Raw genomic sequence first — 25,606 nt, 5'->3', positions numbered from 1 at the left:
TTACACATTTGTTCCCCTCAATATACTGGTGATATGACTAACATTAGTAGCATTGGGCAAAAATTTAGCAAGAGAAAAATCTGCAACCTGATATAAAAGTGATTTCAGTAAAATAAATATTAAAGACAACTAAATATAATGGCTTCATTGTATTACTTCAATTTTTTTTTCTTTTAAGAAACACAAACATGTTATTATATATTTAAAGTTTCTAAAGTGATGCATTATGAATACATAGTATATAATGAGTATATGTATTGAATCATTAGGGAAATAATAACCCCTAAAGAAACTAGAATAAGGCCCATATGAAAATAAAGAGAATGGCTAATCGAGTCATAAAGACACTAAGATCTACACTCATACAATTCTCATGAGTTGTCTTGTACTCTCTCTGTCCCATCATTTGTTTTACTTCACCTTTTCACATAAATTAAGAAATTATATTTATTTTAGCTAAAAGATAATTTTTTTATTGACTTTTCGATTGTAGTAATCTTTAATATAAAATGAAAATATTAGGGTGTGTTTAGTTATGGAAAATAATTTTCTGTTTTGTATCTCCAATTTTGTTTTCATTTTTTTTTTTGTTTTATTCTAGAAAATCTGTTCATTTAATGTAATATTAAAAATTATTTTCAATTTAAAAAACTAGAATATATGTTCAAATTAACATTATTTTTTTATAATACTCTCTACCTTATTTTTTATATTAATTTAAAATAAAGAAAAAAATTCATATATTTTACATTAATTTAAAATAAAATAAAATAAATTTATATAATTATTAAAATCATGTTTTATTTATGTAAAGTCTGTTTGTTCGCAGAGTTCCGTGTTTTTCATTTTAGAAAATCATGTTTTTTAATTTTTTTAATATAATGAAGAAAACATGAAAAATAATCATTTTAATATTTTTTATTTCTTTTATAAAATTTAGAAATAAAAATTTCCAATTAGAGCAAAAAAATTAAAATAAATGTATTTTCTAATTTTTTAAAAAATAAGAAAATATTTTCTAGAAAATAGGTGTGTTTTCTATAACTAAATACACCCTTAAGTTTTATTAAAACAACAAAATTATTATTAATAACATGTGATTTGAATTAAACGCTAAGTGATTATTTGAATTCTCATTTGAAAAAAAATAGTAATAAAGGTTAATGTTGAAAATAAGATAAAATTAAATAAGATTATTGAAGGACTTATGCTTGAATTCTTTAAAAGAGTTTGAAACTTTTGGATAAAAATAGAGAGAGATCAGATGACCAATAAATGGCTTGGCAAATGATAAGATGAGGTAACAACTTATGACGAGGTGTGACGATCTGTTCACGGGGTGATTTGCTGAAGGGATGACCTATCAGAAGGAAGGGCAGACTTGCATGATGGAAGCAGGGCTGAGTAAGGCAGGCCTGATCAAAGAAGGCTAGAGAGCGAGAATTGTCCAGAAGCTTGAAGACTCGCTAGGGCAAGAGTAGGCCGATGCTTGCAGGGCTAATGGAGCCTAGGATGCTCGTAGGGCTAGTGGAGTCCGGATGCTCGTCAAGGCAAGCTAACTGTCTAGAAGCTCAGGAGCTCGGATGCTCGGAAGCTTGCAAGGCAAGAAGGAAAGCCTAGAGGCTTGAAGACTCGCTAAGGCTTAAAAAGGTCAGAAGCCCGAAAGTTCAGAATGCCTGAAAGCCCAGAATGCACGGATTCTTTAAAGTGGTTGGAACGTCTGAGAGGTTTAAAAGCAACGAAAGTGTTTTATTTACCCTCTTTCATTTAAAAGAAGTGAGGGAATTTTCAGCCTTTTTGTAATACCCGGCTAGATTTCCGGCATCGGAATCCCTACCTTCCGGCGGAATCTCCGTTGGAATATGGAATTTTGTTGATGCAAGAGTCTTCTAGAGGGGTAAAATGTGGTTTCTAAAATGTTTTTACTGATTTCATGATTTTAAATGAAAAAGATTTGAGTTTTGAAAGGAAAAGAACCAAGGAGGCGTTTGCCAGGTTCGGCCGCCGAAAGTGAAGTTCGGCCGCCGAACATGGAAAGGCTTCGGGAGTGCCTTTGGCCTCCGAAAGCCTTGTTTGAACAAACCAGGTTCGGCCGCCGAACCTCAAGTTCGGCCGCCGAACATGGGGGTGTTTTGCATGCACGTTAGGCCGCCGAAGGAGGTTTGGCTGGCCACCTATAAAAGCCCCTCAGACCGAAAATGGGCGAGTTTTCTCCCCATTCTCGAGCTCAGGTGAGTTTTGGTCCTCCTTTGGTCGTTTTCATGTTTTTCTCTACCCATCCTTCAAGTTTTCATGAGATCTACCATTTGTTTTGAAGTTTTGAAGTTTTGATCAAGGTTTTGAGAGCTTGGAGACTTGTAGAGCTTGGGTCCTTCATATCTCAAGCTTTGGGTCACACCAACCCTCGATCTTCAAGAGGTAAGTGTAGATCCTTGCTTCTCTACTGTTTTAATGAAGTTTTAAGTAAGTTTATGGGAGTTTTTATGGGTAGATATGCACGTTAGGGTTTATGTGGGTTTTATGCCCAATGTATGATAATGTATGTTCTTGTGATGTTTGTGTTGGGGTTTAAGTTAGTTTCCAAGCCCCTTGAACATGTGGGAGAGAGTATGCATGATTGGGAGAGAGTATGTGAGGTTTGGTTTGTTTTGATGGTTTTGGCCCATGTGGGTCATAAACTATCTATGTATGCATTAGATGTTGTTTTTGGGAGTTTAAGCTTGGTTGAGCTCCTTTGTGAATGGTTAGGGATGTATGCATGTGTTTGAGAAGTTGGGGTGTATGGAAGGTTTGGGAGGCTTGAAATGCACAAAGGCTGAGTTCTTGATGAACTCAGGATCGGCCGCCGAAGGTGGTTTCGGCCGCCGAACCTGCCTGATGATGCAGAGATTGGCCGCCTAACCTTGCCCCCGAAAGTCGAGTTTGGGCTTGAAAGCAGACTTTCGGCCGCCGAAGGTAATGTTCGGCCATCGAAAGTGCCTGGCTTTCGTCTCTGGAGAGAGGGTTCGGCCGCCGAAGGTGCCGCCGAAAGTGCCCTCCCAGCCTTTTCTTGAGTGTTTTCTATGCATGTTTAAGTGATGTTTTAGGGGGTTTTTGGGGAGTTGTTTATGAGTTGTTTAGAGTGTGTTTGGCACCTCATTCGAGTCCACCTGTGTAGGATCGGACCCGAGGGATCGAGGAGGCCATCAGTGTTAGCAGTTGCAGAGTCAGTCCAGCGTCTGCCAGAGGTGAGTGGAACTAAACCTAATGTTTTAAATTAAGAAATTAAATGATTTTAGAGCATGATCCATGCATCATAAAATGCCATGATATATGTATTAGGTTGTTTTGCATTAGAACCCACGAATATGATGCATTGCATAATATGTTGTTGATGTGGATGGATATTGGATGATCCTTAGCCCTCAGTATGAGATGAGATAATATGATATGATATGCCATGGTATGATATGAGATAGAAAGACCAGGTCGCCCCTGGTACTATGTTATGTAAGCGAACACTAGGTGAGGCCTAATCGCCCCTGGTGTAGTTGGACATGTTATGATATGAGTTATGTAAGCGAATACTAGGTGTGGCCTCATCGCCCCTGATATAGTTGGACATATTACAATATGTAGAAGGCTAATGGTGACAAATTCATCCTTGATGTGATATGTTTGTGATGTGATGCATTCCATGATGGCATACTTGTAAATGAAATATTTTGTTAGTATGGTTTCCGCTCACTGGGCTTTATAGCTCACCCCTCTCCCCTAACCCCAGGTTTGCAGGGTCAGAGATAGTCAGAAGATTAGCAGGTTATGTCTATAGTCAGATTCATGTAATAGATTAATAGTGGAAATGATGTAAGGTAAAGATATGTAATGTAATGATGTAAAAGAGTTGTTTTACAAAATGATATTATGTAATTTGTTCAGAGTTGTAGTATTGTGCTTGGCCCGAGTTGGATAATCCCTTTGTACATGAGTTTTATTTTTATGTTAATGTATGTTTTAGACCGAGTTTGACATAGAGTATGCTGACCCTAGGGGTTCTATGAGTCCAGTCATAGTGCATACATAGGTCAAGCTGGTTAAAGGTAAAGTTTTAAATGTTTCATGGAAATGTTTATTCATGTTTGGGGATTATACCGACTGTACAGGTTGCATAGTAGGCTTGCTACGGGTCCCGGCGGCCTTATGCCGATCTGGATCCTAGCGCCGGTAGCGGTCCGGATTTTCGGGTCGTTACAGAATGGTATCAGAGCCCTAGGTTCACATGGTCGGACCTATAGTATGTCGGGCTCATAAAGGCTATAGAAGGGCAAGCACAGTAGGAGAGATCATGTCCACTAGGATAGGATGTGGAGTCCTGTCTTGTATGATGATGTGAAATGCCATGATTTTATGCATGTGCATTATTGATATGCTATGTATGTGATGCGGGTTCATGTGTTGCACATGAACCATTTGATGTTAATGTTTATGCGTTATGTTATGTTTTCAGAAGTCAAGATGAGAGGAACTCGTCGATCTGCTAGGTTGACTGGAGCTCCACCAGAGAATGAGGGCATGGATGCCCATTCCCCTGCTCTGCAGAGGGCAAGATCTTGTAGAACAAGCAGAGAAGGTACATCAAGGGACCCTAGAAGGTCTTTTGATGCAGGTCGGAGGAGATCGGTTCATGAAGGTATGTCAGCGGATGTGATGGAAACTGAGGAGGGTAATCAGAGAAGAGATAGCAGTTTGGGCAGGAGTATGTCAGAAGAGGATATGGGAGAGTCCCAAGGAGGCACTCAGGCCTCAGGCTTTATTCCACCACAGTATCCACCCTACCCACAAGGGCCAGGGTATCCGATGGGAGGTACATCGGATTTCTTTCATTGCAGCCCATATCCCACCTTTATGCCCAATCCACCCTTTTTCCCACCTTACCCACAGTACCCCATGTTTCCACCCTCATCTTTCTACCCAGGTCCAGCAAACCCTAACCCAGGAAATGCTGCACCTCCTCCTCCACCAGCAGAGCCAATAGTCCCTGATGTCCAGATACCCAAACCTGGTTCATCAGTTGGGGGTAAGGTAAAGATGACAGACTACCTAAAGTTGGATGCCCCCAAGTTTGAATCAGGTGATGATCCTTTTGAGTACCTCAGAACGGTGAAGGTGATAACTGATGAGTTGGGAGCAAGTGACAGTAGAGCCATTCAGATGGCAGGGTTCACATTGAAATGCAAGAAGGCAAGAGAATGGTTCAAAAACTATGTGGACCCAAGGTTGGAAGGCTTATCCTAGGAGCAGTTTGCCAATGAGTTTGCAGGATGGGCATTTCCAGATAGTTCCAGAGAACTGAAGATGATTGAATTTGAGCAGTTAAGGCAAACGGAAGAGACGAGTGTAGAGGAGTTTACAGACAGGTTCCTGGAGCTGTTGCCGTTTGCAGGACAAGGTCTCGACACAGACCTGAAGAAGTCTAGGAGATATGTTATGAAGCTTCACTCCAGGTATTCCTCGTTGATTCAATCAGTAGAAAGGGAGAGTTTCCATACTATAGTGGATATGGCACGGAGAATGGAGGCTAGTGCCATCATCCGAGGGACAGTTAAGCAGTCGGTGGCACAGTCTTCGGGTCTCCAAGTCCCGGGGACAAGTGAGGTTAATCTCTCCCCTCTAAGCGAGGCTGTCACAAAGAGTAAGAAGGGAGGCAGAGGCCTCAGAAGATCGAAGAAGAGCAAGTTCTGGGACCGGATAAAGTCTGGTCTGGGATTAGGCGATGGTTCGAGCTCTGGTTCGGGTAACTCCAGATGTACGAGGTGCGGTAGGCTGCACAAGGGAGTCTGTTTGGTGGGGACAACAGCATGCTTTAGGTGCGGACAGGATGGGCACATGGCACGCGAGTGTCCCACTGCGACCTTGTTCGCACGGTCCCAGCAGATAGTTCCAGGCAGTGTAGCTCACCCAGTAGCTCCATCCATGGCACAGGGCAGAGGTAGAGGAAGAGGGATAACTCCTTCTTCAGCAGGTTTCCCAAGTGAAGGTCCATCAGCTCCAGCGCGGATCTTCACTATGACCCAGCAGGAGGCTAACACATCGAACCCGGTGGGATCAGGTAATCTCACTCTAGTATGTTCTGATGTGTATGTTTTATGAACCCTGATGTTTCTCTTCCTTTGTTGGCTTCGTGAGCCTTTGAGGGATTGGGCTTGATAGCGTATAGGTTAGAGTATCCCCTTTGGGTCGGTGGACCCGAGTGTGATCCATCAGTGGCAGAGTCAGTCTGCCGGTACAGTTCAGAATATGTGATGAGTAGATGCCTTCCAGCTGGCCTAGTGGTCCTAGATTTGACTGTTTGACGTCATTCTAGGGTTGGATTGTTTTTCTTTTTTTTCTACTAGTGGTGCTACCTGAGTCCGCAGAGACAAGGTAGTCAGGTTCAGAGGTCAGGATGGATCAGAGGTAGTCCTTAGAGAGGACAGAGTAGGGATACCTAGAGGTTTGTTATCAGCCCTACGGGCTCGTAGGATGTTCCGGAAAGATTACCAAGGGTTCTAGTTTTTTTTAGAGAGAGTTCGATGGTCGGGTCAGGGAGCCAGCCTCAGTGCCAGTTGTTGGAAAAGTTTTTAGATGTTTTCCCAGATGAGTTCCCAGGACTACCGCCTGTCAGGGAGATGGAGTTCAAAATAGAAGTAATGCATGGAATTGGACCAATCTCTATCTCTCCCCACAGGATGGTATCAACAGAGTTGAAAAAGTTGTAAGGATCAGTTGCAAGAGTTGGTAGACAAGGGTTCCCATCTGTTTGAGCACCTCATCTTGGGGTGTTCCAGTGTTGTTGCGAGGTTGAAGGATGGATCCCAAGGACTTTGTATCGACTACAAGTCGTTGAACAAAGTCACTACCCAGAGTAAGTATTTGTTACCTTGGATCGACGATCTATTTAAGCCAGCTAGCAGGAGCTGGTTGCCTTTCCAAGATAGATCTGAAGTCCATGTACTATCAGTTAAGATCAAGGAAGAAGATGTTCAGGGAGCAGTGTTTAGAGCCAGATATGGGCACTATGAGTTTCTAGGAATGTCGTTCGGGTTAATGAACGCCCCTACAGCATTCATAGATCTCATAAGCAAAGTTTCAGTTAGTTTCTGGACCACTCCGTTATTGTCTTCATCGATGGTACCTCAGTGAGTTCCAGAATTACAGAGGAGTCTGCCCATTATCTGAAATTAGGATTGCAGATCCTGAGAGAACATGGCTTGGATGCCCAGTTCTCCAAATATGAGTTTCGGTCGAGGAGCATACCTTTCTTGGGTCATTGTATGTCGGAAAGAGGAAAGTGAGGTAGACCCGAGAAAGTTGAAGTTGTAGCTGACTAGCCCAGACCCATTGTAGTGACAAAGATCAAGAGCTTTTTGGGTTGGGCAGGTTACCTACTGGAGGTTCATCTAGAACTTCTCTAGAGTTGCCGCTCCTATGACCAGATGGATCAAGAAGAACCAGAGGATTGTGTGGTCTACTCAGTGTGAAGAAGGCTTTGAAGAGCCGAAGGAAATGTTGATGTCAGTACCCGTGGTGGCTCTGTCCACCAGTAATGAAGATGTCACAGTGTTCTGTGATGCGCTCTGAGTGGAACTAGATTGTGTGTTAAGGTAAAATGGCAGGATGATTGCTTATGCTTCTAGGTAACTGAAGAAGCATGAGTTGAATCATCTTACACATGATCTAAGAATGGCGATGGTGGTCTTTACACTCAAGATGTGGAGGCGATACCTGTATAAGGTATGAGGGTAGATCCTTACAGATCGAAGGAGCTTGCAACACATCTTGAGTCAAGGAAGAAGAACCGAAGGAAGAGGTGATGGATAAAAACTGCATAGTGGTTATGACTTCAAGGTTCAATTACGGGTGAGGCAAATATTTTGATAGATGCCCTCAACCGGAAATCCACTTAGCAGCTTACCCCATCCCTTAGTGCAGTAAGAAGAAGGTCAGTGGCCAAGAATGAGAAGAATTAGAACTGCTGTGAGTCAGCAGGAGAGTTATGAAGTTGTCCGAAAGAGGCATGTAGAGTATCAAAAGAGAGAAGAGTTTTGTCAGAGTGTGCAGCGGAAGCATGTTGAGGTTTTCGAGGAAGTCGAGGTTTACTGGAGGTGTCTCCTAAAGAGAGGGTGATTCGTTATGGGCAAAAAGGTAAATTAGCTCTCAGATACATTGAACCCTTTGAAATCCTGCAAAGGATTGGGAATGTATCCCACGAGTTAGATTTACCTACTTCGAAGGAAGAGCTCCATCCGTTTTTCCATGTTTCCACGGTATATGAGTTCGTGTCGGGTCCGAGTGAGGTTCTGAAAAGAACCAGAGGTGGAGATCGTAGAGGATCTCACCTATGTTGAGCAGCTAGTACGGACCGCCGACACACAGGTCAGAAAGTGTGGAAACAAGGAAATCCCGATAGTGAAAGTCTCTTAGAATCACCTTAAGATGAAAAAGTGCACCAGGGAGACCGAGAGCTCCTACTCCAGTAATACCGTGTTTCTTTATAGACTAGAGTTTATGTGTTATTATGATTGTGCTTATGTTATGTCTATGCATGTGCCTGTTTGTTTGAACATTCGGGGACGAATGTTCTTAAAGGGGGGAAGAATGTAATACCCGGCTAGATTTCCGGCATCGGAATCCCTACCTTCCGGCGGAATCTCCGTTGGAATATGGAATTTTGTTGATGCCAGAGTCTTCTAAAGCGGTAAAATGTGGTTTCTAAAATGTTTTTACTGATTTCATGGTTTTAAATGAAAAAGATTTGAGTTTTGAAAGGAAAAGAACCAAGGAGGCGTTTGCCAGGTTCAGCCGCCGAAAGTGAAGTTCGGCCGCCGAACATGGAAAGGCTTCGGGAGCGCCTTTGGCCTCCGAAAGCCTTGTTTGAACAAACCAGGTTCGGCCGCCGAACCTCAAGTTCGGCCGCCGAACATGGGGGTGTTTTGCATGCACGTTAGGCCGCCGAAGGAGGTTTGGCTGGCCACCTATAAAAGCCCCTCAGACCGAAAATGGGCGAGTTTTCTCCCCATTCTCGAGCTCAGGTGAGTTTTGGTCCTCCTTTGGTCGTTTTCATGTTTTTCTCTACCCATCCTTCAAGTTTTCATGAGATCTACAATTTGTTTTGAAGTTTTGAAGTTTTGATCAAGGTTTTGAGAGCTTGGAGACTTGTAGAGCTTGGGTCCTTCATATCTCAAGCTTTGGGTCACACCAACCCTCGATCTTCAAGAGGTAAGTGTAGATCCTTGCTTCTCTACTGTTTTAATGAAGTTTTAAGTAAGTTTATGGGAGTTTTTATGGGTAGATATGCACGTTAGGGTTTATGTGGGTTTTATGCCCAATGTATGATAATGTATGTTCTTGTGATGTTTGTGTTGGGGTTTAAGTTAGTTTCCAAGCCCCTTGAACATGTGGGAGAGAGTATGCATGATTGGGAGAGAGTATGTGAGGTTTGGTTTGTTTTGATGGTTTTGGCCCATGTGGGTCATAAACTATCTATGTATGCATTAGATGTTGTTTTTGGGAGTTTAAGCTTGGTTGAGCTCCTTTGTGAATGGTTAGGGATGTATGCATGTGTTTGAGAAGTTGGGGTGTATGGAAGGTTTGGGAGGCTTGAAATGCACAAAGGCTGAGTTCTGGATGAACTCAGGATCGGCCGCCGAAGGTGGTTTCGGCCGCCGAACCTGCCTGATGATGCAGAGATTGGCCGCCTAACCTTGCCCCCGAAAGTCGAGTTTGGGCTTGAAAGCAGACTTTCGGCCGCCGAAGGTAATGTTCGGCCGCCGAAAGTGCCTGGCTTTCGTCTCTGGAGAGAGGGTTCGGCCGCCGAAGTTGCCGCCGAACCTGCCTGACTTTCGTCTCTGTCTGGGACTTTCGGCCGCCGAAGGTGCCGCCGAAAGTGCCCTGCCCAGCCTTTTCTTGAGTGTTTTCTATGCATGTTTAAGTGATGTTTTAGGGGGTTTTTGGGGAGTTGTTTATGAGTTGTTTAGAGTGTGTTTGGCACCTCATTCGAGTCCACCTGTGTAGGATCGGACCCGAGGGATCGAGGAGGCCATCAGTGTTAGCAGTTGCAGAGTCAGTCCAGCGTCTGCCAGAGGTGAGTGGAACTAAACCTAATGTTTTAAATTAAGAAATTAAATGATTTTAGAGCATGATCCATGCATCATAAAATGCCATGATATATGTATTAGGTTGTTTTGCATTAGAACCCACGAATATGATGCATTGCATAATATGTTGTTGATGTGGATGGATATTGGATGATCCTTAGCCCTCAGTATGAGATGAGATAATATGATATGATATGCCATGGTATGATATGAGATAGAAAGACCAGGTCGCCCCTGGTACTATGTTATGTAAGCGAACACTAGGTGAGGCCTAATCGCCCCTGGTGTAGTTGGACATGTTATGATATGAGTTATGTAAGCGAATACTAGGTGTGGCCTCATCGCCCCTGATATAGTTGGACATATTACAATATGTAGAGGGCTAATGGTGACAAATTCATCCTTGATGTGATATGTTTGTGATGTGATGCATTCCATGATGGCATACTTGTAAATGAACTGTTTTGTTAGTATGGTTTCCGCTCACTGGGCTTTATAGCTCACCCCTCTCCCCTAACCCCAGGTTTGCAGGGTCAGAGATAGTCAGAAGATTAGCAGGTTATGTCTATAGTCAGATTCATGTAATAGATTAATAGTGGAAATGATGTAAGGTAAAGATATGTAATGTAATGATGTAAAAGAGTTGTTTTACAAAATGATATTATGTAATTTGTTCAGAGTTGTAGTATTGTGCTTGGCCCGAGTTGGATAATCCCTTTGTACATGAGTTTTATTTTTATGTTAATGTATGTTTTAGACCGAGTTTGACATAGAGTATGCTGACCCTAGGGGTTCTATGAGTCCAGTCATAGTGCATACATAGGTCAAGCTGGTTAAAGGTAAAGTTTTAAATGTTTCATGGAAATGTTTATTCATGTTTGGGGATTATACCGACTGTACAGGTTGCATAGTAGGCTTGCTACGGGTCCCGGCGGCCTTATGCCGATCTGGATCCTAGCGCCGGTAGCGGTCCGGATTTCCGGGTCGTTACACTTTTCATGGGAGCCAAGGTCATTAAGGTTGTCATTTAAGGAGCAGACATCCCTCTGTTTTGGGTATGAAAAAGTGCATAAAGTGAAAAAGCGCTGTGATTATTTTCTCTGCCATTTTATTGATCTATAAATGAGCTTGTACTAATGTGTGGTTATTCTTTTCTCTGTAATTCATTGTGAATAAAGGATTGTCTCTTTCAAGACATAGGACGATTCTCAAAAGATCGATCCGAACTCGTAAATCTCTTTATGTTTTTCCTTCCTCTGTTTTTTCTTTCTTTTCTTTCTTTTCTTCTTTTCTATTATATTGCTCACTGGAGATTAAAGTTTAAGCCTCTAGCAATAACAAGTGGTATCAGAGCATGATTTGTGAGCGGAGAGGTCCGTCGTCGGTCAGTTTTCTTGAAACCTGATTGAGAAAAGAAAGGCATCGACAATGTAAAAACTTGATGTGGAGAAGTTTGATAGAAGAGGAGATTTCATGCTTTGGAAAGAAAAAATCGAGATAAGTCTTGAGATCATGGGGCTGCAAGATGCTCTCAATGATGATCTAGAAATTTGGAATCTTTAGAAAGAAAATGAATCAAAGAAACCAAGAACTCCAATCCAGAAAAGAATTCTTTCTTTAACTTCTAAAACCTTAGAATCCTTTGGGGCTGCTTTAATCATCACCTCGGATTAAGAAGCAAGATTGAGAGAGAAAGATATTGACGAGCCGATCAAATGGTCAAGAAGAGAAAGGAGTAAGAAGGTCAGGAACTTGATAGTTTTGTGTCTCTTGGATCAGATTATTAGAGAAGTGATCCATGAGAAGACTGCTTTTGGGATCTGGAGACTTCTGGAGAAACTCTACCTAGAATGATCTTTACGTAATAGAATGTACCTGATGCAGAGGGTTTCGGGCTTTAAGATGGATGAGGGCAAGACCGTTGAGGAGAACTTGGACGTTTTTCAGAAGATGTTATCTGACTTGCAGAATCTACAGGTTAAGGTGGAGGAAAAATTTCAAGCAGTGTATCTATTGAATTCTTTGCCTTCTCCTTATGAATAGTTAAGGGAGGTTCTGAAGTATTCAAGAACCAGTATCACGGCTGAAGAGGTGAAGACTGCAGCAAGGTCCAAAGAAGCAGAACTCAATACTCAGAAGGGTACGAGAAATCAAGGTGAAGGTCTGGTAGTATGGGGAAGATTTGAGTATAGAGACAACAAGAACAGGTGTAAGAGCAAATCGAGGGCAAGATCGAAGTCCAAGAGCAAATTCGAATGCTGATATTGTGGTAAGAAAGGTCACTTCAAGGACTGCTATTCGAGGAAAAATAATCAGAAGGCTTCTCAAAATGAGAAGGATGAAGCAGCAATTGCAAATAACAATATGCAAGATTCTGAAGTTTTGACTGCAGAAACTTTAGAGGTATTGTCCATCACTGAGTCAGAGATTAAAGAACAGTGGATATTGGATTTAGGCTACACATTCCATATGACCCCGAGAAAAAAATGGTTTGCCACATTTGAAGAAAGAGATGGAGGTAGAGCCAAGATAGGAAACAACACAATTTGTGACGTCAAAGGAGTCAAAATAATACGAATCATGATGCATGATGGCTCGACTGTGATGTTAACTCAAGTGAGGTACATTCCTAAACTCAAAAGAAACCTTATTTCTCTTGATGCACTTGAATTGCAGAATTGCTGGTACAAGGCTCGGAAAGGCATAATGAAGATTGTCAAAGGCTGTACAGTTATCATCAAAGGAGAGCTGATAGAAGGTTTGTACGTTTTGCAAGATAAAATGATTTTTAGTGAAGCAAATCTATTCGAGACTACTCGGGATCAAACCTGTCTTTGGCAAAATAGGCTTGGACATATGAGTCAGAAGGGATTGGAGACTCTGGTAAAAAAGGGTCTTCTTCAAGGTACTAATCTATCATCTCTAAGTTTTTGTGAAAATTATATCTTTGGTAAATCTCACAGGTTTTCCTTTGAGAGCAAAAAGCATACAACAAAAGGAATTCTTGACTACATTCACTCAGACTTGTGGGGATCACCAAATATTCCTTTCTCTCTATTAAAGTGTCAGTGTTTCATCTCCTTTATTGATGATTACTTTAGGAAGGTTTGAATTCTTTTTTTGAAATCAAAGGATGAAGCCTTTATGAAGTTTGTGGAATGAAAATGCTTAGTGGAGAATTAGACAGGAAAGAAGATAAAGACATTGAGGATAGACAATAATTTTGAATTCTGTAATCAAAGTTTTGATTCATTTTATAGAAAGCAGGGAATCCAGAGGCACAGAACACGTGCTTATACACCATAGTAGAATGGTGTTGCATAAAGGATGAATAGGACAATAATGGAAAAAATCAGAAGCTTGCTTAGTGAGCTGAGTTTATCTCAAAATTTATAGGCTGAAGCTACATCTACGTGTGTGTACCTGATCAGTAAGTCCACATCTACTGCTATAAAGTTGAATGTTACAGAACAGATGTGGTTAGGGACTGAGCCTTTCTATTCACACTTGAGGAGGTTTGGTTATGTGGCTTACATCCATACAGATTAGGGTAAACTATTGCCAAGAGCAAGAAAAATGATATTCATTGGATATCCTCAAGGAATCAAATGTTACAGGATTTAGTTGCTAAAGGAGAAGAAATGTGTCATTAGTAGAGATATAAGATTCAATGAAGAACAAGTGTTCAAGGATCTACAGGAAGAAAAGGTGGAAGAGGTTATAAGGCAAATCTCAAAAAATGAGACTATTACTCTTTAGGTTCCTACTTTGCAGAACAAGAACAGTGAAGGGACTAAAGATCAAGGTAGAGTTCCTTAGAGAATAATTGAGAGTTCATCTGGATCTAAAGAGAAGGATATCTCTTTATATGATGAATCCAAGAACACTGATGATGCATAATCGGATCAAAGGCCAGAGGAAGAGGTGGATTCTCAGCAAGAAGATATTAGTGATTATATGCTTGCAAAGGATAGAGGTAAAAGAGAAATCAAATCCTCTTCAAGATATAATGAGGCTAAGACTGTGGCTTTTGCCTTCACATCTACAGAAGAGATCAAAATAGAAGAACCAATATCATATCAAGAAGCCAAGCAATCTAAGGACTGGAGAAAGTGGAAAGAAGCAATGGAGGAGAAAATAAAGTCACCAAAACATAATAACACTTAGATTCTCACCAAGAAACATGAAAAGAGAAGGTTATAGGGTGTAGATAGGTTTTGAAGAGAAAGTCAGGCATTCCAGGTGTGGAACAACTCAAGTTCAAAGCAAGATTGGTTGCTAAGGGTTTCTCACAGGTAGAAGGAATAGATTATAATGAAAACTTTTCTCCTGTGGTTAAACATGTTTCAATTCGGGTTCTATTATCATAGATGGTATATCAGAATCTGAAATTGGAACAAATAGATGTGAAGACTGCATTCTTACATGGAACTCTGGAATAGCAGATTTTCATGAAACAACCCGAGGGTTTTGTGGAAAAAGGGAAAGAAGATTGGGTTTATCAGCTTTAGAAATCTCTTTATGGTCTAAAATAGTCACCTAGACAATGGAACCAGAGATTTGACTCTTTTATGCAGGATAATACATTTCAGAGAAGCAATTTTGATTCCTGTGTCTATTTCAGAAAACTTAAAGATCAGTCTCTAATATATCTAATGATATATATATATATGACATATTGATAGCAGCAAAGGATCAATTAGAGGTCAAGAAATTGAAGGAAATGCTGAGAGCGGAATTTGATATGAAGGTTTTGGGGTCTGCAAAGAAAATCCTGGGAATGAACATTTAGAGAGATAGAATTGGAAATTGATTAACTCCATCTCAAGAGGATTACGTACAGAAGGTTTTAACACCATTTGGAATGAACTAAGCAAAGGCTATGAATACTCTATTGGGGCCTCATTTCAAGCTGAGTTCAAGTAAGGATTTAGTGGAGTTTTATGAGTCATTCAAAGAAATGTTCTCATATTCAAGTGTTGTTAGTAGCATCATGTATGCTCTAATCAGAACAAGGCTGGATTTGGCTCCAATCAGAGTTATCAGCAGGTTCATGAGCAAACCAGAAAGAGACCACTGGAATACTGTGAAATGGGTACTCAGGTATATTAGAGGTACACAAAATTTGAAACTCAATTGTGTCAGGGAATAAAGTCTGAAGGTTATAGGTTTTTGTGATTCTGATTATGCAGCTGATTTGGACAAAAGGAGATCGGTGTCAGGGTATGTATTAACTATTGGTAGAAATGTTGTAAGCTACAAATTAGGTCTACAGCATGTCATAGCTCTTTTGACCACAGAGGCCGAGTATATGGCTTTAACAGAAGCCATTAAGGAGGAAATCTGGTTAAAAGGTCTGATGGAGGAGCTTGGATTCAAATAAGAGACAATGGAAGTGTTTTGTGATTCTCAGAGTGCCATTAGTTTGTCAAATAACAACGTGCATCATGAAAGAACCAAATACATAGATATCATTTTGCACTTCGTTAGAGATTTGGTATCTAAAGGCATTATCAAGGTTTTGCAAATCCAGACAGAAGAAAACCCTATCGATGCACTAACCAAGACTTTACCAGTTAACAAGTTCAAAAGGAAGCTGAGCTTATTGAGGTTTACTTAAGAATGATGAGGGTCAGCCAAACACATAGATATCATATTGCAAGGTTTGTCAAAGAACAACATGCATCATGAAAGAACCAAACACATAGATATCAGATTGCACTTCGTTAGACATTTGGTATCTAAAGGCATTGTCAAGGTTTTGAAAATCCACACAAAAGAAAACCCTACCAATGCACTAACTAAGACTTTACCGTTAACAAGTTCAAAAGGAAGTTGAGCTCATTGAGGCTAACTAAAAATGATGAGGGTCAGGTCAAAAGGAAGTTCACATGTGTTGAAGAAGTTCAAGCAAGATGGAGAATTAACGGATTGATACTCAAATTCTTCAAAAGAACTCAGAACCTCTAGATAAAAATAGAGAGAGAGATCAGACGACTAGTAGATGGCCTGACAAATAATAAGATGAGGTGACAACCTATGACGAGGTGCGATGACCTGTTGATGGGGTGATTTGCTAAAAGGAAGACCTGCCTGTTGGAAGCAGGGTTGAGTAAGGTAGGCTTGATGAAAGAAGGCTAGAGGGTGAGAATAGCCTAGAGGCCTGAAGACTCGCTAGGGCAAGAGTGGCCCAGATGCTTGCAGGCTGATGGAGCCTGGCATGCTCATAGGGCTGGTGGAGCTCGGAGGCTCGTCAAGACAGGCAAGCTGTCCAGAAGCTCAGGAGCTCGGATGCTCGGAAGCTTGCAAGGCAAGAAGGAAAGCTCGAAGGCTCGAAGACTCGCTAAGACTTGAAGAGGTTGGAAGCCCAGAAGTTTAAAATGTACGAATTTTTTAAAGTGCTCGGAACGTTTGAGAGGTTTAAAAGGAACAATAACGTTTTATTTACCCAACTTCATTTAAAAGAAGTGAGTGGCTTTTTAGTCTTTTCATAGGAGTCAAGGTCGTTAAGTTTGCTATTTAAGGAGTAGACATCCCTTTGTTTTGGGTATGAAAAAGTACGCCAAGTAAAAAGCGTTGTGATTGTTTTCCCTGTAATCGAGTTTGTACTCATGTATGGTTATTATTTTATCTATAATTCATCATCAATAGAGGATTTCCTCTCCCGAAACGTAGGATGATCCTCAAAATACCAATTTTAACTCGTAAATCTTTGTGTTTCTCCTTCTTCTTTGTTTTTTTCTTTATTTTCTTATTTTCTGTTACGTTGCTCACTGGAGATGGAGTTTAAGCCTCCGACAACAACAATTATAATAGTCAATTTATATGTTAACTATAATATAAAAAAACGAAAGTAGATAAGATCATGAGATATTTAAAAATATATATATAAAAAAGATTGTAGAATGAAATGAATAATAAAATTTCAATATTTTTTTTTTGAGTTTTCATATTAGCATCTTTTCAAGAAAAAAAATGAAAATAAGCTGTTTTTAAATAAATTATTTCATTTAGCCTCCTCTTACTATCTATGTCTATCAATATACACTATTCTTATGTATTCTCTAAATAAAAGTCTCAAAACCTCACTTTCTCTTCATTGGTACTTTTCATTTAGCTTAATTGATTTCAAGTATTTTTATTTAATCTCGATATATATCAACATAATAAATATGATTTTTTTAAAAAGAAAAATAGAAAGTAGAGTTTTAAATTTATCTTATTTTATTAAGAAGTAAGAGTAATATTTTAGTAATGAGATAAAAAATTACCTGAATACACCCAAGTGAATCAAGATTATTAAAAAATTAGAGTAATGATATAGTGGAGCATTGATATCATATTAGTACCATAAAATATGGTATAACATATATATATATGACAAATACATGCATATGACTAATTTAGTATGATAAGTCAATAGAGAATAGAAATATAAAATACGGTTATTTCTAAAAAATATTAAAAAAGTATAAAAGTTATAATTTGTTGGGACTTGCTATACATACCATGTCAATCTATTATCTCATTTCATATAAATAATCCTTCACAAAATCAGTACTTTATTTATATTTCTCCAAAAATTTTGTTAAAACTATAACAATCTAAAGGGAAAGAAATCCTAACAATAATAATCCTAATAAGATTATTATAAAACAAAAAACACAAGACAATAAGCGAAATGAAAAACATATTCAATAAAACATCTATAAAGCATACTAGCAGTACAAAGTGTTTTTAAACCGACAATAATGCTAAAATCGAACATCCAGAAGATAAGCAACCACACAAAAAAAAAAAACATAATATCTAGATTGATAGAATTGGTGGAAGACTCTGATTATGAACTCATAAACAATAATATAGCAACCATAAAATTTCTAAAATGACCTAATAAGAGAAGAAACCGCTACAAAAAATTTCCTACAATCTGAAATTAAACTATACTAAACAAAACAATCAATCCTAGAAATCTAGGTACAATATGACGGCAAAGCCAGTAGTTCATGCACACCCATTTAAATTGTAATAAAAATTTAGACTCGAATGAATCAAAACTCGAAGACAGAATTATTTACATAACAAATATCACTATTTGTAGAACCAACAACATTAAAGATAAAATGTTGGACTTGATTAATGGGTCCAACAATGTGATCTAGAGAGAAAAGAGCAAAATTGTCATTGTACATGAGAGGTCCTTCCAAGCTAAGTTGATTCTAAATAGATAGGATTAATTCGGAATAAGGTTTGAGAGCAAAACTTAGAGAGATATCTTTCTGATTATTAAGAAGCATGAGAAGAGGATTGACATGCAAAAGACTTAATTACCAAAAAAGTATTTTTCACGTTTTGGTAATTTAATTAATTATTTAAAGCTAAATTTGAAATGCTTAAAAAAATTTATCCAATTTGTATTTTGAAATTGTGAAATATTATTATAATTTTATCATTCTACTTCATTTTCTAGTTTGATCCAATATTATCATTACCATTAGCTACTGCTAAAATTCATTTAGATATCCACTGCACATTAAAATTCTTAGCCATACAATGAAATTAGATAATTATAATTGCATATTATCCCCCCCCTCAATAGCATAAGGTCTCATCATTATTAGATGTGCATCAATTACAAAAATAATGCTAAAATAAATGCACAATTTTAAATACACATGCACCCTTTTAATCGAATTATAAGAAAAAAAAATACACAAGAAATTTGACATAGTTTAATCCTAAGATTTATGTCCACGGATTGAAAAAGATAAAATTTCACCATAATGAAAAAATATGATGCAATCTCTCAAAACTCACGGATTGACAAAGCTAAATTTTCACCATAATGAAAAAATATGATGCAATTTCTTAAAATTCTCGAATTCTAATCTAGTGATTTTCTAAAAAATCCCACACAATGCGTAGTAAGGAAAAAAAAAATTAATATCTCATTTTTTATTCAATTCGAGTCACAGAATAAAATTTTTCAGATTGAATCATAATTTGGCAAAAAAAACAGGCAGAAAATTCAAGATACATAATTAACAAATAATATTATGAAAGAGTTGATGAATGTGATAAATTTAGTTGTTTTTTTCATGCTATTTGCAAATAAGTTAAAAAAAGGTTTTAATATTGTATTAACAAAAATTAGATAATGTTTTAAGAACTTAGAAGTTTGGCTACTTGATTAGATTAACAAAATGTAAAAAAAAAGTTTGGTTTATTTTGATAGATTAGAGTTATATAAAAAGAACTTACTTTTGGTTCAAAATCATTGGTAAGTAGAATATTATCGGCCTTTATATCTCGATGTATGATTCTAATATCACCTGAAAGATACAAATATCGAAAGAATTGAAAAATATATAACAAAAAACTATTAGCACAATTTTTATAAAAGATTGAAAATACATCAAGTGTGGCAAAATTATTTTAGCAGGTAATGAATATTTGAGTGACTACTCACATTCTTTATGGAGATATTGTAATCCTTTAGCGGAGCCTATAGCAATTTTCATCCTGTTTGACCACACCAAAGGCTTCTTTCCTGTGATAATATATTTGTAAGGTTAATTGAATATCATATTTACAGTTATGTCTAAATGATATATATACATAAATTAATATAAAATTAACATTTTAAAAAGCATTTCAAATATTTCTAAAAGTTCCAATCAAATTAGTACTTTCACAAGAATTGAAACATCATTTGTGATGGCGTTTTCCATTAATACCGAACTCTATGAAAAAACCAATCAATCGAACTTAGATCGAAATTGTTGGACTTCCTTTCTTTGATGAATTTTTTTTTGTCGTATTTTTTGTATATTTTGATAGCTATTTAAATTTTTATTATTTATATGCAAAATTTAATTAGTATTGAATTCTTTATCCTTTGAAGAATATTATCCAAGTTTAGGGTATGAGACTTCTAGTAATATTTACTATAATGTATTATTTATAGGCAGTTTAAGCTTTATATAATTACATATATAATACATAATTTGTATTACAAATAATCGAAAATCTTAAACTACAAATTTCTACTTTACATGGGCTGCTTTCAATTCCTTCTAAATATATATATATATATATATTACCAAAAAGTTTTAGAATATAAATCTGTGTAATGTTCTTCAATAAATGGAGAATGTTCACACTAATAAAACTCTATGTATAGATTATAAAAATTCAAGTGCGCCAATTGGATAGTAGACGCTAAATATTTAAGTGTTTTTGCATTTTAATGTAAATGTTTAGTTTTAAATGTATTGTCTTTAACCTTTCTAATTGAGTGCAATTTTCAACTAAATTTTAAAGTTAATATTTGAAGTTTAATTTTTGTACTTATGATATATCATATTCATCTTTACTTATTATACCACTACAATATCTTAGTCTTTAGACAGTAGTATTTTAGAAAGAGTTATATAATTGTTATCCTAATATTCGGTAACAATTAGACGGCAATTCAAAATTATTATATAGAAAATTCACTTTTTTTAACTATACAATAATATACTATAAGCGAAAATTTATTTTATATTTAATAAAATTATAATTTTAATCAAATTTTTTATTTATTATCAAAAAGTAAATAAGCCGCTGTTTATACTCGGTAACAAAGACAAATGTGTCTCTGCAGTGAATTTCAAAATGTTGCTATTAGCCTATGATTATAATTAAAGCATTAAAACACAATAATTCACCGTAGCTGCCTCAGACCTATTTTGTATTAGTGTGGAATGATATGCGAATAAAAATTGAATTTCAAATATAAACTTAAGTGAAATTACACTCGAATAAATTATAAAAATAAATTTAAAATGTTTAGATAAAACTATAAAAACATATAAACATTATACTTTTATAATCTAGTTAGTCTTTAAATAAATACTAAAACACAACAAATATATATATGTATTAGGGAAGAGAAGAAGAACTCACCAAAGTAAATAAACGAACCAATTTAATATGAGCTTGACTAATTGGTGTCTTTATAGAGTGGAGATGGTAATTATACTATTTGTCTAGATTCTAGTCAAAACTAGCATTTCACGGAAAAAATATATATTTTTCATTGATTTTTTTATAAATAAATTTTTATTTAAACCAGATTTATATGATCCGTTCATTTTATACTAGAGATTTATGTCGACTTAATTTAAATAATATATATATTTTTTTTACATTTTCATAAGTACGAATTTTGATTTATATGCTTGTTAGTGCTTTAAAAAATGTATGTTGCATTGACTTATTTAGAGCAAACATTAAATTGATAAATAGTTTCAATTTCACCCTATATTGATAAATAATTTTTTTAGCATTATTCAAATAATTACCACAAACTCAAAATAAATAAATAAATAAAATGGCTCAAAGGACTTACCATTTAAATGAAACCTCAAGGACTTATTGGCAACATATTCTAAAACGAGCAATTTATTCTTTTGTTCATTGCAGTAGCCGACCATTTTAACAACATTTGGGTGATTCACAATTCTTAGGACATCAAGCTCCTCCAACAGTTTCTCGAGATTTTTCGGCTGCTCATCACTATGGTCAACCTCGGTATCCATCAGTACCATTTTGAGTTTCTTGATAGCAACTTCTTTTCCGTCTAGGTTTGCCTTAAAGACTTGGCCAAAAGCACCCTCGCCAAGGAATTTGTTGTTGGAGAAATGTTCAGTTGCCTCTGCTAGTTCTTTAAAACTATATTTCTTTAGCTCAAAGCCAGATGCATGATTAATTTTACTCTCCTCAGGAAACGAGGATGAGCTAGACGCAACTGACTCTACAGCCGGTGACTTGTATCTATCATCTGATCAATTATAACATACCTCAATTAGTTAGAGGAGGATTAGAAAATATTTTTTTTATAAGTAAAATATTATTAATAAATCAAGAAAAACTTAGCATTGAGAAATTTGGGTACATCCGGTCACCAAACCCCCAAAACTCGCAACCTAAGATAAAACATGCTAAGTGAAAAACCTGGTACAAGAGATATATCGACAAAACAGAAAAGTCAACCAAGCAATAAAATCCTTAGTCCTGGGAATACCCTGCTTTGCAAGAGCATCTGCAATCTAATTTGATTCTCTTAGGATATGTATGAATTGGGTCGGTGGAAGAACTTGAAGACTGTTAGATATGGAGTTAGCCGTAAAAAACAGTCGCTAGGGGCATGAGATTCAACTATAATATTGGAACATGAAGACCACATATCTATTCTTGGACCAAAACCTTAGCTACAATCTTGTAGATGAATCCTTTGGCTACAATCTTGTAGATGAATCCATAGTGTAAAACCATTTAATTAGACCGGTTTTATATGGATGCGTAGTGTAAAATTACAGTGAGAACCATATAAAACCCTACTATAATTTTACACTACCAGTCCATAAAGTCTTTGTCTAAGCAAGTTTTCATTGAATCTATTAAAGAACTCACCAGTTTCCTTTGGCGTATGTCCATGTCCTTGACGATTCTGGGAGACAGGCGTATGACTATGAGGCTCCTTGGGAAGTGAGGTTGAAGATGCAGATTGGCTCTGTCCAAATCCTTCATAATTCTGAGAGACAAAAGCTTGCATAGATCGTCTCTGTCCATATCCTTTGTCCGTCTTAGGAAGTGACGATGGGCTACCAGCGGTGAAATATAAAGATGAAGACGCAGATGGCTGTGCTATGGATGTGTACGCATAATCTGAGATTATAATGCGCCTCAATTAGTCCCAAGTAAATGAAACATGAGAACGAGCATAGAACTTGCATGAAAAAGGAGCACCAAAGCCCTGCGCGGCTTTAATAGTTCTTTGTGCTCATAAAAATATACCTGTATCATAATCATCGAGGGTACTACGCTTGCTGCAGCCGCAACCCATCGAAAGCTTCAAAGACGCTACAGTTGTGAAACCATGACCAACACAACGAAGACCGATAACAATAAGTAGACCGGAGGTTTCGTGCTGTTGTGCAAGGGAGTCAGTCGTCAGAGGTTAAGTGGACATTTTAAAATACAAAGACCAAATCTACGAGCTCAGTGGCCCCACTAAATGATTTAGTATTTCAACTACGTGAAGGAAAGGGTAAGTTTTTTTTTTGCATGTAGCCGTAAAGTGAAATTTAAAACCTTTTAAATTTATTTAAATATATTTATCCTTAAACGCTTATATTGTATCTTTAAATATTATTATGATCGGTTGTTGGATGAGAGTATCCAAACTGTGCAGTATAATATATATTAGCTTTGCAATTTGAATATTAATAACTCTCAACTGTTCGATTAAAAAAAAATCCTCCCAACTGCGCAGATACATTTTTTGCCCACAGGCAGGCCAGAGGAATATTCGATTGGGTGAGAAGCATGGAAAACAAACATCCAGTGGAGGCTTTTGCTTCCTAAAATATTATTGTGTTCATTTCTCAGATGAGTAGAGAGAATCCTTATCCTATTTGCGGCCCTAAAGTTCTTTTTCCTTGATTGTAATCACCTCCACATAATAAAATTTGAGAAAAACAAAATAATTGTTTTTATAAAATTTACATTTTTTTTGAAATGGTTATAAAATTTACATTAATTAGCAATATGGGATTATTATTGTCTTTTTATGATAAAAAAAAAAGAAAAAAAATTGTCAGTTATTTCAAAATTATTATTTCTGTCGCCAATAACCTTGGATATTATTTAAGTAAATATAAAATGTTATAATATATAATAAAAAATAATAATTAGTATAAAATTAATAATTAAATGGTTAAATAAAATAATTAATAAAAAATGAAAAATGAAAAAATAATTATAAAACTCATGCATAGGTGTTTGAAAATTAGAAAAAAAATGAAATTATATGATTAAAAAAAGGAAAAACTTAAGGGTGATTAGGTGCATAATAATGGTCTGGTGGGGTCATTAAGCATACAGAGCATTGCATGGGTTGACATTCACGTGAAAAGATAGTAAAAATTCTCAACTATATATATATATATATATATATATATATATATATATATATATATATATAAAGATTATTTAAGTATTTTAGAGTTTATATTATAGAAAATTTTAATTCCTATATAAAGTGACTTAAGATCTTCTAAAAGGAATTTAAAAATTAATAAAATTATATTAAAAATAAAAAAAAATTGTCATTTAGCACTTGTCCTCTAATAAATATTCATTTTTAAATTTGAAATCTAAATTACTTATATATTATTTAGACATTTGTCTGAACAGTTGCAAACGATTATAGTTTGTATTAAACAACTGTTAAATAATGAATAATGAATTGATAATTGAATTACACTATAACAATGTTGTGATATTAGGGTCCCATATTCCTGTGGTTTGAGCCTTTTGACTAGGTTGAAGCAATACCTACTATTGGTATTCTTATAATCTGTGTCCTCTAGTGAGATTGAATTAGAATTTTTTACTTACGTCCTTGTAATCCAAGCCTTTCCGTGAGGTCAGAGTTAGGTTATTGTCTTATTTACTGAACTTTATGTATGCCGAGGCCCTTAGCTAGGCTGCTTATTTCTCAACTTTTTCTTATAGGCTTATAACCTTGTTGGTGTAGGCTTTTGAAGAGATATGTCCAACCTCTCTGGGCTTTGGAGAGATCGGCCAAGGGTTGAAGAGGTCGGTCTATCTGTTTTGGACCTAACCATACTGAGGCTTGATGCTACTACTTGATTTGACCATTCAGAATGGTTCATTCGATTTTTTTAAATTACGTGTACATGTGTCATGATCTTGAGGGGTCTTATTTTACCTAGTGCTGGTGCTGCCCTTCACATCTCCGATGGTTATTTATGACCGTTGGAGAAGGGAATCTGTCCTGCTGTTTTGGTGCTTCCTTCTATATATCAATCTTGCGTATTAGTTTTTATGAGCATTTCAGCTTTTTGCGGGGCTCTTTAACTCTGATTCTTTATTCGAGCTCTTCAGTTTTTTATATCATTCTGGGCTCTTTGGCTCTGCCTCCTTGTTCGGGCTCTCTGGCTCTTGATATCATCCTAAGCTCATTAATTCTTTATCTCAGCGTTTTGCTCTTAGGTGCGTCTCGGTTATTTGGGTTATTGGCCCCTAAGCGCTTTCCGAGCCATCTGTCCCCAAGCATCTTCTGGACTCTTTACTGCCTAGGCCTTTCTTCTAGGCTAATCGGATTGGTTTTATACCAGAAGTCAATTCTCAAGGTCGAAGCCTCTCATGATTGCCCCTGCTCTTTCGTTTAATTCTCTATCTTGATATGTATTTTGCCTAGGATTCGCTTTGCTTTAGTTCTATTTACCTATTGGCCTTACTGACACCGAGCTCATTTTCCTGAGGTCGGTGTAGCGCTTTGGTGCTGTGAGCCTTGAATTGGCCTTTAGTAGGCCACATTACTTCATGAAGCTGGCATTAGGATTCTTTAGGCTAATTTCTTTATACGCTAGCCGTTTTTTGAGATTCACTACAAAAAAACAGTGATTTAGCGACCA

At 37.0% G+C, this 25,606-nt stretch overlaps 1 protein-coding gene across 1 annotated transcript; it reads right to left on the bottom strand.

Annotated features, from left to right (window-relative positions):
• Positions 1-23,007, bottom strand: LOC122725034 (putative proline-rich receptor-like protein kinase PERK6). The gene is made up of 6 exons (XM_043961452.1): positions 22,959-23,007; positions 22,575-22,829; positions 21,511-21,942; positions 19,585-19,665; positions 19,377-19,447; positions 1-87 (listed from the first exon to the last, which is right to left on the bottom strand). The coding sequence occupies exons 1-6, from the start codon at positions 23,005-23,007 to the stop codon at positions 1-3; spliced, it is 975 nt and encodes a 324-aa protein (XP_043817387.1).
• Between the last annotated feature and the right edge of the window lie 2,599 nt (positions 23,008-25,606).

Source organism: Manihot esculenta, chromosome 11 (genome assembly GCF_001659605.2).
Source record: "Manihot esculenta cultivar AM560-2 chromosome 11, M.esculenta_v8, whole genome shotgun sequence".
NCBI classification, from domain to species: Eukaryota; Viridiplantae; Streptophyta; class Magnoliopsida; order Malpighiales; family Euphorbiaceae; genus Manihot; species Manihot esculenta.
This window is presented reverse-complemented; position numbering and strand designations above follow the sequence as displayed.